This window comes from Alexandromys fortis, unplaced genomic scaffold (genome assembly GCF_014885135.2).
Source record: "Alexandromys fortis isolate MF-2015 unplaced genomic scaffold, M_Fortis_MF-2015_v1.1 scaffold_45, whole genome shotgun sequence".
Taxonomy (NCBI): Eukaryota; Metazoa; Chordata; class Mammalia; order Rodentia; family Cricetidae; genus Alexandromys; species Alexandromys fortis.
This window is the reverse complement of record NW_026067926.1, coordinates 1,173,451-1,188,444: the sequence shown is the minus strand read 5'-3', so window position 1 is coordinate 1,188,444 and position 14,994 is coordinate 1,173,451. Positions and strand designations below refer to the sequence as shown.

Genomic DNA, 14,994 nt, shown 5'->3' with positions numbered 1-14,994 from the left:
GGGACTTAGAGTAAAGTAAGCATTGAGGCTTAAGGAGTGTGAGTACAAAGAACGGATAAGAGGAGCTGCACAGCTGCTTCGTACTGAGGGAAAATGCAACAAGACAGACATACAAAAACGCAGGGAACATAATCGGGGAGAAGCCATGCAAAAATAATACTTGTAAGGAGGTTATCTTTCAACAGAGTTTATTTAATGTTTTTTTTTTGTAATATCATGTGAGTTCCATAATTTGTTAAAGGAATAATCTCTACAGCCGAAATAGAACAGGATTGAGTTTATTCTTTGTATCTGGCCAGAGCTAGTGGCAGCTTTCTGGTTGGCCCCCAGGCTCTAGATCAAGAAGCAGTTGATGACATTGGTGTGAATTACAATTTGCCCTATTCTAGATCAGACCTTCAGTTCTGTTTTTCCATTGAGTCAAATGTAATTTCTTTCCCTCTGCCCTTTTGTAAGAATTGCTCAGGAAATGCTCCTAGACAGCCAGCTTAAGTGAAAATAAGATTTTGGCATTCATGAGATACTCTCCCAAGTGATCCACCCGCATTATCTCATTTAGTCTTCATCTCAGCCCTGCGAGCGTGGAGTTTTTTTCTGTGAGGAGTTGAGGTTCCGAATGGGGTAAGGGGGTTCAGTGAGACCAAACCCATCATTAGAACTTTCAGGTTACCAGATTAGACAGGGCTACAATCAAAGACTGTTTCTTAGCTGCACCCTTCCAGAGGAGACCAGCACAGTTAGTGAGCTCAAACTGACACATATGCCCAGACACTAGATATTGTGGAGAACCTGTCACCCCCAAACAAACATGATTATTCATGGCCATGTCTTGGGCTCTGATCTGAAAACTGCACTCTGCCCAACCAGTGTAGTCCAACAAGGTCTAGTTCTAGCGAAGTTTTCTACCAGGCAAATTCCTCTTGCTTAATAAAAGAGCTTGCGGTGAAAGCTGAAAACCCAACCGCAATTAATTATTGACAGAGCATGTGAATTAGAGATAAAAAGAAGTCATTCTTTCTCCACGCAAGTGCTAGTAAATAAATTTAATTATGGTAGGAGAGGCTAAGGGATCTTTGTCTGTATTAAGTTTTATTAGCAGAGACATTTAAAAGCATGTCATCATAACAAAGAGGTCTTGTGTAATCCTGAATGTACCACTTTAGCGCGGGGCTTGGAAGTGAATGGATTTAACGGAGTACCTGGTGGCAGGTGGCCCATATACCATCAGGTATCGAACATGTTTCTTCTCAGTTAGCACTGGTCTACATAGGCCTATGGCAGACTGACTGCATAATAGGATCGTGGGCCTCGTTTTCAAACACTGATTGATCCTCTGCTTTGGGTTGGAGGAAGTGGCATCAAATTGTCTCCCCAAGGGAAAATGTGAATGGAGGGATGGAGTCGGAACATGGTTTTGTCAAGGAGACCAGTAGACAAGAGCTGTGGGGTGGTATCTGTATTAGCTGGCATCTTTCTGTTACTTTAACAAACATCTAAGACAACCAACTTAGAAGTAAGACTTATTATGGCTTTTGGGTCCAAAGATTGAAATCCATGGTTGCTTTGCCTCATTGGTTTTGGGTCTGCGGCAACAAGTTTATCATAGGAGGCATATATGGTGGAAAAAGCCCATTCTTCTCATGGCCAAGACATTAAAGTGAGGAATAGAGAGGAGATGCTAGGGTCTTAATATGCCCATTATTTAAAAAATATTTTTAGATTTATCTGTCTTATATGTAGGTGTGCTTTTGCCTGCATGTATGTTTGTGCACCGAGTGTAGGCCCGGTGCCTGCAGAAATCAGAAGGGGATGATGGATATCCTGGAATTGGAGATACAGTTCATTGCAAGCCAAGCCACCACGCAGGTGCTGGGGAACAAATGCAGTCCGCTGCAAGAGCAGCCAGTGCTTTCAGCCACTGGGGCCCCCTTGGTAATCTCTTAACATGCCCTTTCGAAGCATGACTCCAAGGACCTAAATTCCTCTCCAATGCTCCACCCTTAAAGACTCCATCACCCTACCCAGGCTGGAGACAAAGCCTTTAACCTATGGCTTTGGGGGCTTTTTAAAGATCCCAGCTAGAGCAGGCTCTGTGAGAAGTTTACAGGGCAAACTTAGAAGCAAAGAAAGAAGAAAACTGTGTGTCTTGTTCCCATCCTATGCTTGCATTCTCTGTGTCACTTTGTTCCCAAAGGAACTTAAGGTGAGTGTTAGGATGTTATAATGAAGATGTCATGGCCCAGGGATGTGCTTAAGTTTTCTGCAGACAGAAAGCTTGTCTGATTTCTGTCCCTTCTTTGGGCTTCAGTTTCATCATTTATACAACAATGTTTTTGGACTAAGAAGTCCAAGGTTCAGAAAAACTACTTAAAAGTAAAACAATGCATTTTCCAGGTTCTGTGGGTCACATGCTTGTTGCACCGACTCCACTTGCTGTTTATGTTACAAAAGCAGCACACACACTATCTGTAAGTGAGTAAGTGCGGCTGTGTCCCCATGAAGGTTTGTTTACAAGCACTGACATTTAAATTCTGCATAATTTCCATGTAGTACGCAATTCTACTATCACTATCATTTGGGTTTTCCCCACAACCATTTAAAGCTTATAAATCCTTCTTAACTGTGACTCACAGACAAATAGAAGGCAGTGAGAATTTGCCAACCCTGGACCAGATAATCTTTGAGGTCGTGTTGAGCTCAAACATTTCCTGAAAGCTACTACAACAATAATAAAACCCTTAATTTGTTAAGCTCATGCACACATGAGATTCCATGCTAAATGCTTTTTCAAACATTATCCCCCTAATCCGCACACTACAGTGTGAAGTCGGTGCTATCATTACCTCTGTTTCAGAGATTTTAAAACTAATATATAAAGAAATCTAGGTTAAACACAGCTGGTAAGAGGTAGACAGGCAGTTTAAATCCAGGGACACAAGACTCCTAAAGAATAATACATAAGCCTTAGGCTGCCTTTTCCAATAATTGCATAGTCAAGCTTACAGTTGGTACATAAAAAAAAAAAACCTTCCCAATGTTTATTGGTTCTATTTGGTGCCTCCCACCTTTGTTATATGGTGCATAGAATTTGTGGAAAGATATCTTGGGTATGGTAATAATCACTGTATTTCACCTTTCTTCATTCTTCTAGAAATGTGATGCCCAAGACAGTGGACGGGCAGATAACCATGGAGAAGACGCCCAGTTACTTTGTGACAAACGAGGCTCCCAAGCGCATTCACTCTATGGCCAAGGACATCAAACTCATCGTGGTGGTGCGAAACCCGGTGACCAGGGCCATTTCTGACTATACCCAGACGCTGTCAAAGAAGCCAGAGATCCCTACCTTTGAGGTGCTGGCCTTCAAAAACCGGACCCTGGGGCTGATTGATGCCTCGTGGAGTGCCATCCGCATCGGGATCTATGCTCTGCACCTGGAGAACTGGCTGCAGTACTTCCCGCTCTCTCAGATCCTGTTCGTCAGTGGAGAGCGGCTCATAGTGGACCCTGCAGGGGAGATGGCCAAAGTACAGGATTTCCTAGGCCTCAAGCGTGTTGTGACAGAGAAGCACTTTTACTTCAACAAAACCAAGGGATTCCCCTGCCTGAAGAAGCCAGAAGACAGCAGTGCCCCAAGATGTTTGGGCAAGAGCAAAGGTCGGACTCATCCCCGCATTGACCCAGATGTCATCCACAGACTTCGGAAATTCTACAAACCCTTCAACATGATGTTTTACCAAATGACTGGTCAAGATTTTCAGTGGGAACAGGAAGAGGGTGATAAGTGAGGCTTACAGTGTGGAGGGAAGGCTAAGAAATAGCAAGGATACTCTTTACCAGAGTCCCACATTCCCCAGGTTCTGAAGCTTTGGCCATGCTGGAGTGCCAAGTAGATTGCCAACCTCATCCAATCAGGCTACTTCCAATGTTGTGGGCTTAGGCAAAGGTATAGATCTCATGGCATCCCTGTGAAGGAACCAGCTGTACCTGGTGGACAAGGTGGCCACCAGAATCTACCATGAATATTTAGCCTCTACTAGTTAATAGAGGCTTGAAGACAGGATAAACATCTTCCAGTGTCAAAGACGTATGCTATGATGTTGAGGAGTGGCAAAAAGAAAGGAAAGGAAAGGAGAGGAAAGGAAATGAAAGGAGAGGAAAGGAAAGGAAAGGAGAGGAAAGGAAAGGAGAGGAAAGGAAAGGAAAGGAAAGGAAAAATAGGCAAGAAGGAAGGAAAAAAGGATAGGAAAGAAGGAAGGAAGAAAGAAAGGATAGGAAAGGAGGAGGGAAGGCTAGGAAGGAAGGAAGAAAGGAAATAAGAAAAGAAGAAAGGATAGGAAAGAAGGAAATAAGAAAAGAAGAAAGGATATGAAAGAAGGAAGGAAATAAGAAAAGAAGAAAGGATAGGAAAGAAGGAAGGAAGGAAGGATAGAAAAGAAGGAAGGATAGGAAAGAAGAAATAAAATAAGAAAAGAAGAAAGGATAGGGAAGAAGGAAGGAAGGAAGGAAGGAAGGAAGGAAGGAAGGAAGGAAGGAAGGAAGGAAAATGTACTTTGTAGGAGCTCTTATTGTATTTGTCTTGGGAGTCTGGATTCTAACCTTGTGTTTGGTACATAAACTTCTGCTTTGGCATCTCTCCAGAATGTTGGTGGTGGCTGAGAGCTCCAAGACTCCCAAGGAGCAATATCCTCCCTCCAAGCCTGTCTAGCCTTCCCATCAAAGGCTTCATCCCAAAACCCTTTGACATTATCCCTTCCCACAATATGAAGGCAAAGGCATGCACGTATGTTCCTCACCAAAAAATAGCCTACACCCCTAGAGCATTCTATCAGAGAGCCTTCCAAGATGGGTCTCTCTCTTCACGAGTGTTCCAAATTACAGAGAAGCTTAGCACACATCCTCACGTTGGAATCTGACCCACATGAATGCTTCTAGAACAGGGAGACAGCAGCTATGATTTGAGCCCTGAGGTTGGCAAAGATGAATGCCTATACGTGGGGGGTATAAGAAAAAAACCGAGTCCTCTAGTTGGGAGGCCCCCTTACCTAACGATCCTCTTCCCTAAGGATCTTGGTCCTGAGGCATGTTCTAGGTATAGGCTCTGCCCTAGAGACAAAAACCATAGCTTGTTTGTTAGTTGTTCTGAGTAACCCTTCAGGATGCAGAGAGGAAGGGAACACTCAACGTTTTTCTGTTTGTCTCACCTCTGCCCCCTCAGGGTCACCTCATGGCTCATTTTCTCTACTCCTAGATGGTATTTATTGGGCCATTGGCAAGAATGCTGATTTGCAGTGTGAAGTGGGTGGGGAGGGCAAGGACTGTCTGCAGACATCCTTTTCAAGGGCTGCCAAATAAAGTGTCCCTTCCCATTAGTGTGGCCGATGGAAACAAAGCAGTTGACATAAAGCACTTGTTCGCAGATCTCCAAAGCCAGAAATTGTAGTAAAATTGGAAATTTGTATGAGTGGGGAGCGTGGAATCTGTTCGGCTGTGATTAAACTGTCATTTCTCCCACTAAATGGAAACTGTGTTGTTATAAAGCTTAATGCAACCTGATTGATGGGCTTTAATGGTGTATTTGTGTTGGTCACTTCTTCTCCACCAATACACTGGAGCACAAGGAATGGCTTTGTGCAGGATGAACAGAGGGACCAGATTTCTGAGTATTTAGGGGTTTCTGTGTGCAGGGCAGGATGCTTCTTACAGCCACACAAACACTATGGCTTGGGAAGGAGGTATTAGGTTTTCCATCACCCCATGAGTGATGGACTGATAACTCAGATTCAAAAACAGCTGCACAAATATTTTTTTTCCAGATAAGAAAAGTTGAGCTGGAGGCAACAGATGTGCCAAAGTCAACAAAGATACAGATCAAAGGACACGTGCTCACATGTTTAAAGGAGGGGGGTGTACACATGCAGAGAAGGTGGACTGCATGGAGTTGACATGGGGATTGCTCTGTGAGCAGAACAAAGAGGGAGTGTGTGTCAGCCCTGGCTGAATCACCCGTAGACTTTGTAAAACACATATGTCTAAGCCAAGTGTGGTGGAAGACACCAGAACCACAGCAGTCGAGCCTGAGGCAGCCTCTGGGCTTTGAGGCCAGCCGATGGCACACAGGGAGACATTGGCTAAAAGTAAATACATAAACAGAAGGGGAAAAGAAAAGGAAAAGGGGGGAGGACTAAGGCAGGAGGAAGGGAAGGAAGAAGTAAGGAAAGAAGGACACCATTTCCTGAGCTCTAGACAAGACCTGTGGTGAGATTTACTTCAAAGAAATGTGGCCCCAGGTTTTTTTTTTTTTTTTTTTTTTTTTTTTTTTTTTTTTTTTTTTTTTTTAACACTACAAGGAAGGATATATTATCTTTGCAGAAATGTGTTCTGTTTGGGATTTCAGTAGTAGCTAGGTTATAGTGACATCATAACTCTGCCAAAGGGCAATGTTCTAGAATACCTCTAAAGACGTTCTGCTACGGGCTAAGAACAGCCATTCCCAGCCTGCCCTCCTGTCCCGTTTCAGATGGACACATCTTGATTAAGCTCTTCAGTCTCCCCAGTCTGCCTGTCTTCATAAGCCTATGAGATTCACGTTTAAATGATGCTTCCAAACAACATAGCCTTTAAGTTTGTGTCCTTGCATAAATATTCCATATAAAGATGACAAACCCATTTTAATATGGTTAACAAGAGGTAAATAAACCATTTTCTTTTGTGAAATAAAAGTTTGGAAAACTCCCTCTTAAGTCATTTGTATTCCATTCTGTATAAAGAAAAGGCAGAAGACTAAGCCTCAAGAAGATTTAAAGCAAAACAAAAACAAAACTTCCATTTGGCAATATATTTGAGTCTTGAGGCTGAAAAGAAATGCAAATTTGGCATGCTTAAGGTCTGATTTCTTCGGTGGCGACTCTTCCTTTGACTTTCTGACTCACAGTGAACGGCTGGGCTTTGTCCCTGAGTGTGAAGGCTTGCTGAAGGAATCATTATCTATCCATAAAAGCTAAGCCAACTTGCCAGCATAGAGTCAGGTTAATAATACTTCTGCCCCATTTAAATGTGAGCATGGCAACTCCCAGAGAGACTGAACTTGGTATTTGATTTCAATTAGCAAAGCATAAATTATATTTAATGCTCTGCTCCCCGCCCTTCCCAGGAATGGATGATTCATGGCTACTGCTTGTGTTTCTAAATGAGAAGAGAGTCCATCCTTTTGAATAATGCCTTATAATTGCTGCTGTGCTCATTTCAGTTTAAAAGTGTCTTTGATACCCGAGAGATACAGAAGCCATGACACTGTAGCTAAAGTTTACGAGTTCGAAGCTCCACACACACACACACACACACACACACGCACAAAATCTAAGAAAATTACTTAGCAGACTCATGCATCTTTAGCTTGTGAATGGACACCATTATGTGGAGGTATGGCTGTTTATGGAAATCTCTACAAGCTTAAGGAAGGAACATCTTCAACTAACTTCTGCAGATGAATGTGGCTGCTCATTCCTATAATATTAGGATTCTCATCCGATCCTTCCTTTTCTAAGCCTCTAACTCCTGTTTTTTCAGGGTCTTGACTTACTGGAACCCTCCTATTACTCCACCCTGTTATTTCCCAAGGAAAGCTTCTCCACTGGCTCAATGCTGTCAGAAAGGGTAACTAGCTGTCTTTTATCCCTGCCTATATGTGTGGATTCTACAAAAGAAACTACCAGTCTGACTTATCTTCAATTTTTATATCTGTAACAGAAGTATATTTAATCCTTACCTGGGTACTACCCAAGGTTTCCATGGAGATGAAAATGACTTAATAGAGAGGGAGACATCTGAAAAGAATAAAATGCTTATTGACAGGAAGGATGCTGATGAGAATGATGATAATGGTGTTGGTGACACTGATGCTGCAGACTAAGGATGAAGATGATGGTGGTGATGGGGATGAGGATGCTAATTACTACAAAGATGAGGGATGAGGAGGAAGAAGGAGGTAGTTTCACAATACTCTTTCCAGAACAATATATCTTTATAGTATTCTAAAATAGTGTTGTTCAGTAATTAATTATACTGTTTTACTCACATTGAATAATCATGAAAATGCTGAGAGAACGTGAAGCACACTTGATTTGCATAAAGCTCAGGACAGGAAATGTTTTAAGAAGCTCCCTATAAACAGAAATAAGATGGCTGAAATTCACGCATTCATATGCAAAATCTCCCTCCACTCTACCTTGAGGGAAATTCACCTCACTTTTTCTAGCTTTTCCCTTGTTCTGTATCAAAGGCAGTGCTTTAGATTTTACAAGGACCCAGGATTCAACAATGCAGAAAAAGCTTTCAAGTCATGAGTTCACTGTCTGAAGTTCTGGCTCCTTAATTCTACCTGATCGACCAGGTCGGTTGAGAACCTGGGTCCAAGATTGTATGTTTCAGAGTGTGTCTGCTTTCTCATAGAAATGAGGAATTTTCATTTCCAGGTAAGAGGTACATAAGATCACATCCTAGAAATCATGAAATATGATGTGGTAATACAATATGACCTATGACATCCAAGAAGGAAATACAAAAGAAACCATTGGGTATCTGCAATGGGAAATGAGCAGGGATCCCTGAATACAGGAAAACAACTGGGCTTTATTTTCAGTCTGTTTCCTTCACTCTATTACTCCATACACATCTATAGGGTCATCACATGGCAACAAAAAGAAATAGAGTGAAGGCGGGGAGAGGTCTGAGAGATGGCTCAATGTTAAAATCACCATCTGCTCTCCCAGAGGACCCAGTAAATGCTCTCTAGAGAAGGGACCAACAGAGTGGATGCATGTCACAAAATATATTTAGTAGACTGGATTTCACAGTGAAAGCGGGGGAGTCCCAAAACTGGTCTTCTGCATACGGCATGTGGTCGAAAAAAATGACAAGGTCCATAATGCTGTATGCCTCCACAGTCAAAGGTATCAAAGGCCAGAGTATTCTGGAGAGCTGTTGGTCTTCGGTCGGTGTTGGAAGACTGGGGGGATCTAGGTTCTGCTGTTAGCTCTAAGAATGAGGAGAAGCACTCACAAGTAATGAGGCAAAGCCGGGGGGTCAAAATCAATGATTTTTACCTTTCTTGAAGCTACTTCAATAATGCTTTCCCCTTCTCTCCTATCAGAAGTGCAGGAGATACAGCAGCCCAACCAACTGATTTCTGCAGGGAATGTTTCCACAAATGCTGTGAGGAGGGCTTTCTCAGTGGCAGTGATAAACTGTCTGCCATGCTTGCCTCGCTGCTGTGAAATACACACACTTTCAATGACCTGCTCAAAGTCAGCAGGTCCTGTGGGGGTGTTAACCGTGCTGGGAGCTCCCCATGCAGTTTTCTAGCCCGTGCATATACCTTTCCACTGCTCCTTACTGTCTCTACATCCACTTGGAATTGGAACACCGTGACCAAGTTGTCTATCTCCTTGAAATGCAGGGATGGTTCAACAAATGCAAATGTACAAATGTAACAAACTGCCTAAATGGTCTTAAAGGCAGAAATGACAGGATCTTCTCACAGATGCAGGAACAGCCACTGTTAATAGGATGGTATCCCAAGGTGTCATTCTATCCACCCAGGAACCAATCAATTAAACGTGAGAAGCAAGTTGTGGGTAATAACAGATGTTAGACCAAACCATGGGGCTATAAAACCTCTCATTTATTCCATGCATTTGACAAACATGTATGTCTTATCACTGTAATAGGTTTTCAAGAAGCCCCATTATCTGTCCACATGAGCTTCAGTGGGAGAAAGCCCTCACAGTATGGGAATGCATAAGAATAGTCCAGCAAGCACCTTGAGATGCCCTCTCCAGGGGCAGAGGGCCTCAAATTTGACTTGAAAATATTTTAGGCTACAGCAAACACCCAGCTCCTTTAGTCTCAGATGGAGAGATGAGTTTGCATGAAGGGTACAGAATTTTCCTGATAGCCTGTTCTCTTTTCCACACTCCCATAGCTGGAAGAAACACAGATTGTTCATCAGAAAGTGAAATATGACAATCTGGAAGGCTCCCTGTGCTGAGGACATATAGAGGCAAAGGCTGGACAATGTGTAGCCACCATTATACTTCTGGCTTGGTGAAAGGACAGGGTCCTCTTCCCCTCAAAATTTCAAAAAGAGCCCCAGGCCCTCTGCAAACACTTTGCCGCCACATCCTTACTCAACACTGCCTCTGCACTGTGTTTCAGGGCAGAGTTGCTTCCTCTGAAATATCTGCAAGGGACTGGTTTGGGCACCAGTTTGTTTATTAAGATCGGGGGATAGTTCTCAAACCGCCCGAAAGCTTCAATAAATGCTACGAAACAAGTGCTGTGTGCTTTTCCTGATAACTCATAGAAAAGGTGATATTTAGCAACTACTTTGATTTTGTTCCATCATGGGAGAAAGAGCCGGGAACCGTCCAGATGATGGCTGCAGATTCTGCTGTGATTTTTGCTCACCAAAGGCAACATTTTCCGATCGAGCAGGAGATAGCCTCTTTTCTGTCATCTAAGGAAGAAAATGCTGTGTAGTTTTTAATCCTCACGGGAGAGTCTCTAAAGGATGTCAGGGAGAGGACCTGCTTCTCGGATCGTGTGGGGAAAGGGCTTTGGAAATAAGGGCTTTCATTATCCAAGGGCATCCTGTTGAGAGGAAAGAAAACTGAAGAAATAAAATGGGAATTGCTTATGCCACAGGAATCCGTCTGAGGACTGGGTCTAAATCATAGACTCACAAAGTGGTCTCCAGGCCAAGATAGATCCTAGCACACAGTTATGCTGCCTTGGTGCTCCTGGGAAAGGAACTGAGTGGGGTCTCTATAAATTTCTGCTTTCTAACCTCAGGCAGGCCCCCGGTTCTGCTATTCATTGCTTTTATTGGTCCCTGAGCAGCTCTTTCTCCCAGGCCCCTTGTATTTGTTTCAGAAACACCCTCTCTCTGCGAATGTTCTTCTCTAATATGCATCATCCTCCCTGTTATCCCCCTAGACGAGGGGCTGGCTTCACAGAGAAAGTCCTGAGCAGCCTTTTATCCCTCTCATTGGACTTGTGCCCAATTATCCCGTGAATGGAGACAACAATCTGCCCACTTAGTGCTCTGCTCCCGCTGTGATAGGGCCACAGGTGCCAAGATGGCCTAACACACAGAAACCTTTATACAGCTGAAGTGTTTACTAAGACCACTCTCAGCAATATGGAGGCCATTTGCATCATGCGCATACGTGTTCGCACATGCGTGGATGTGTCTGCCATTGTACATGTTCACGTCTGAGTGTACGCAGGTAGGGAGGGACAAGTGGAAGCCAGAGGTTTATGTGCAGCGCCTTCCTCAATTATTCTCCGTCTTACTTGAAACAGTCTCCCACTGAGGCTGGAGTTCACTGATCTGGCTAGACTGACCAGCCACCAAAACTCTGGAGATCCTCCTGTCTCCACCTCCGCAACACTGGGATATTGGTCTGTGTCACCATGCCCAGCTTGGGGTGTGGAATCTTAAGATTGAGATCAGGCTTTCATGCTATTTCGTGTACTTTTCCGACAGCCATATTCACATTCCTTGGAGGTCATTCATTTGGCCCTCATCTACAAAAACCCTTTCAACCTTTGATGCTTTGGACTATTGCTTTGCTCCATGAAATGCTCCTTGTTGGGGTGTCAGTTGGTAGCCCAGGCTGACCTGTAGATCAGTCTGGTGTCGCACTTGTGGTGACATGAGCTACCATGATTCATTTCAAATTCATTGTTAGTTGCAAAAAGCAAATTTCATTACTTTAGACACCTTTTGTAATTTTTTTTCTGGCATAGGAAATCATCATAAATCACAGACACCTCGGAGACTGGAAGCCCAATAAGATAACAGGAAATGGACCTAGTATCTTGAGAAACCATTGTGATTTCACAGTATTCATCATCATTGTGGGATCAGAAGGAGGTGTATTGAGCATACATGAAAGGTGCAGAATTAGCCTCAGGCGTGTAGACGCCATTCTATTGTCTACATTTCAGTCATTTCCTTCACCCTCCTAATCTGCCCATCTCCCCACAGGAAAAAAAAAATACATCACGTGGTATACCTTAGGATCCAGGGTCCTTTTAGTACCACCTCAGATATGGAAATTCCAAAATCCCCACTGACTTCTCCAATTTTGAAGATCAGAGATTTTTTAGATCTGTAGTAATCATCTCATACAGCTATGGGTCAACATATTCACTATCCTTAGTTACATGACTCCTAATAAAAACCAGATTGTATTTCTTTGGTATGCACTTGGGGCATAACCCATCAATGGCTTTCATGCCCTTCACTTACTCCTTCCTGCAGTACCTCTCTGGACTTCTCTGGACTGCTAGTGACTCTGCTGACTATTCATCTCCAGAGCTGAGTCCTATGTATATCCATCCATTCCAGGTGACCTCATACATTGTCATGGTTTCAAATATCATCCCTATGTTGCTGACTACCAGTGTATCATTTCTAGCCTGAATCTCTCTCTTGCATTCTAGGATTTCATATTAATCTTTGACTTTCCCACTTGGAGATGTGTCAGTCACCTGAATCTTAATATTTTTGAATCAAGGTACATACAATATAATCTATTCCAGCCTTTTCCAAGATTTCTCCATCTCAGTGAGCAGGTTCTTTCTTTCCAAGACCAAACCTTACGTCCATTCTTTAAAGATTGCGCTAAACTTTTTCATGTAATATATTTTGGTCACATTCTTTTCCCCTCAACATATTCTCCCAGATAACATATCACAAAATCTCTCTCTGAAAAAAATAAAACCAACAACAACCCATGAACTACAATGAAAAACAAAAATCAAAATAGACAAACTTTAAAAAAGAAAAGAAAAAGAAAATCATTAAGACAAAAATACCAAAACAAAAGAATAAAACATTCTTCTGTTGGCCAGCTGCTCCTAGGCATAGGGTCTGCCCTGGAATGTGGTTGATCTGAAGTGAAACTCCATTGAAGAACACTGATATTCCCTTTCCCAGCAGGTATGAGTTACAAATAGCTTCTTCTTGTTTAGGTGTGGGACATTTTGTCTGTGTCCCCTTCTCAGTGCTGGGGTTTTGTCTGGTTTAAACCTGAGCAGTTCACATTCATGCTTAAATGTGTATTAGCTGATGGATGGATAATGAAAATGTGATGCACTTACATAATGGAATATTATTTAGCTGTTAAGAAAATTGAAGTTATGAAAATTGCAGGTAAATGGATGGAGCTCCAAACAATGATCCTGATTGAGGCAACCCAGACCCCAAAAGACAAATATTGCATGGTTTCTCTTATATGTAGATGCTAGCTTTTGAGTTTTAGATATGTTTCTTTCACTGTTAATGACTACATATATTAATAAGGGACCCTGGCTGAGGGATAAAGAGTGGATTTTCCAAGGAAAGGGAAATAGATAGTTGTAGTTACTTTCCTCTCATGACTTGGCCAAATTATTTATTATACAAGACTTAAACTCATTAGGACAGGATAATTATTAAAGCATTTATTACATGTTTCTTAATTGATATTGTTTATGTTGGTTGTAATTCTAATTTTTATACCTGATATTTGTTTTTATTGTATATAATTTTTATTAGGCTTAGAACTTTCTTATTTAAACAAAAGGGGGAGGTGCTGTAGGAATTCCTACTGCCAGTAGCCTTTAAGTTACCCGCCCATTTGGGCATGGCCTCTTATACTTTATATGCCTATGTAAAGTGCTCATCTGGCCTCTTTTCTGGCTGCAGGATTTGGTTGCTGTTCCCCGTTGCGGCAGAGGATTGTGATCTCTGAGTCTATCCCTAAATGAATAACCCTCTATTATACTCAATTCTGAACTAGAGTGGGATTTCTTTTAAGCGTCCTTCTTCAATTCATGCCTGCTACTATGAGACCTGACAGAAATACTCTCCCATGATTCCTGACTGACCCAGTCCTACTTTCAGTGTAACCGTTTTACAGGGTTTCTTGAGGTCATATAATTCCCCTTCTCAACTCCTCAGAGTCACTCATTCCTACAAGGCAGGGGCGGGGGGATTCCTCCGAGGTAAGAATAATATCTCATTCCTGTCTGCTCTTCTGATGCCAAGCCCTGAAGCAGTAACAGCAAATATCAAACAAAGAGTGGAATTAGGCGCACAGTGATGGGGTAAGCACATTATTTAGTGCAAAGAAGAGCAGGCAAAGACACTTCAAATCTATATTTGATCCCGTTTCCTTCTTCTCGGTCTCATTTGCCCAAGAGCTTTCTTTTAACTCTGTGAGGGTTCACTGTTGTGACTCAGAGACATGGTGGAGCTGGTGACACTCCTAAGGATTAAAAACTTTGAATTCTTCTATGTTTCCTTGATGACTGGAGTCTGGCCTTCCATGTGCAAACATCGCCAAGGCCCTCAAGAAGGGAGGTGAAAGGTCCAGAAAAGACATCTTTCTTTTTCTCTTAAAAGCTGTTTGGAGACTACACTGCCCGCTTAACACCTTTCCACATTTATCAGGTTATCATTATGAATAAAACTGGCATCTCCATGAAAAGGTAGCACTTGCTAGTGAGAATGCTTTCTAGCATGCACTGAACCCTGGGTTTGACACCCACCACTGCTAGGAGAAAGGAGAACTTCTCTTTTATAGCCAATTAACTATCACCGGCTTGTAAAGTCCTGTTTATTGGTCACTTACCAAGAGACAGGTACTGCTTCCTCCACCAGGAGTTCTACCCCACCAGACATCCCCGGGGCACAGCCCCTCATGCTCCAGATCTTTGCTTTAGTGCTCCCATGTTGGGAGGCTCCCTGGCCGTCTAAAGCAGTGTCAGCACTTGCCCACTCCCACGTTCTGTCCTTGCACCCTTCTGCCTCATCGTTCATGGGTTTTCTCAGTGCCTGCTGTTATAATACAGCACACATCACCCTCCCTCCAGTCTCCGGTGCCACAGGTCCCACACTTGTAGATCAGTGATTTTTGTACAGTGAGCAACGGTCTTTAAGGA

At 42.8% G+C, this 14,994-nt stretch overlaps 1 protein-coding gene across 1 annotated transcript in view; it reads left to right on the top strand.

Moving 5' to 3' along the window:
* Positions 1–4,531, top strand: part of Hs3st4 (heparan sulfate-glucosamine 3-sulfotransferase 4) — a 420,963-nt gene extending 416,432 nt beyond the window's left edge. The window contains exon 2 of the mRNA XM_050143373.1: positions 3,152–4,531. Coding sequence (XP_049999330.1) covers positions 3,152–3,788 — 637 coding nt within the window. The 3' untranslated portion in view covers positions 3,789–4,531. The remainder of the gene's footprint in view (positions 1–3,151) is intronic.
* The last annotated feature ends 10,463 nt before the right edge of the window (positions 4,532–14,994 follow it).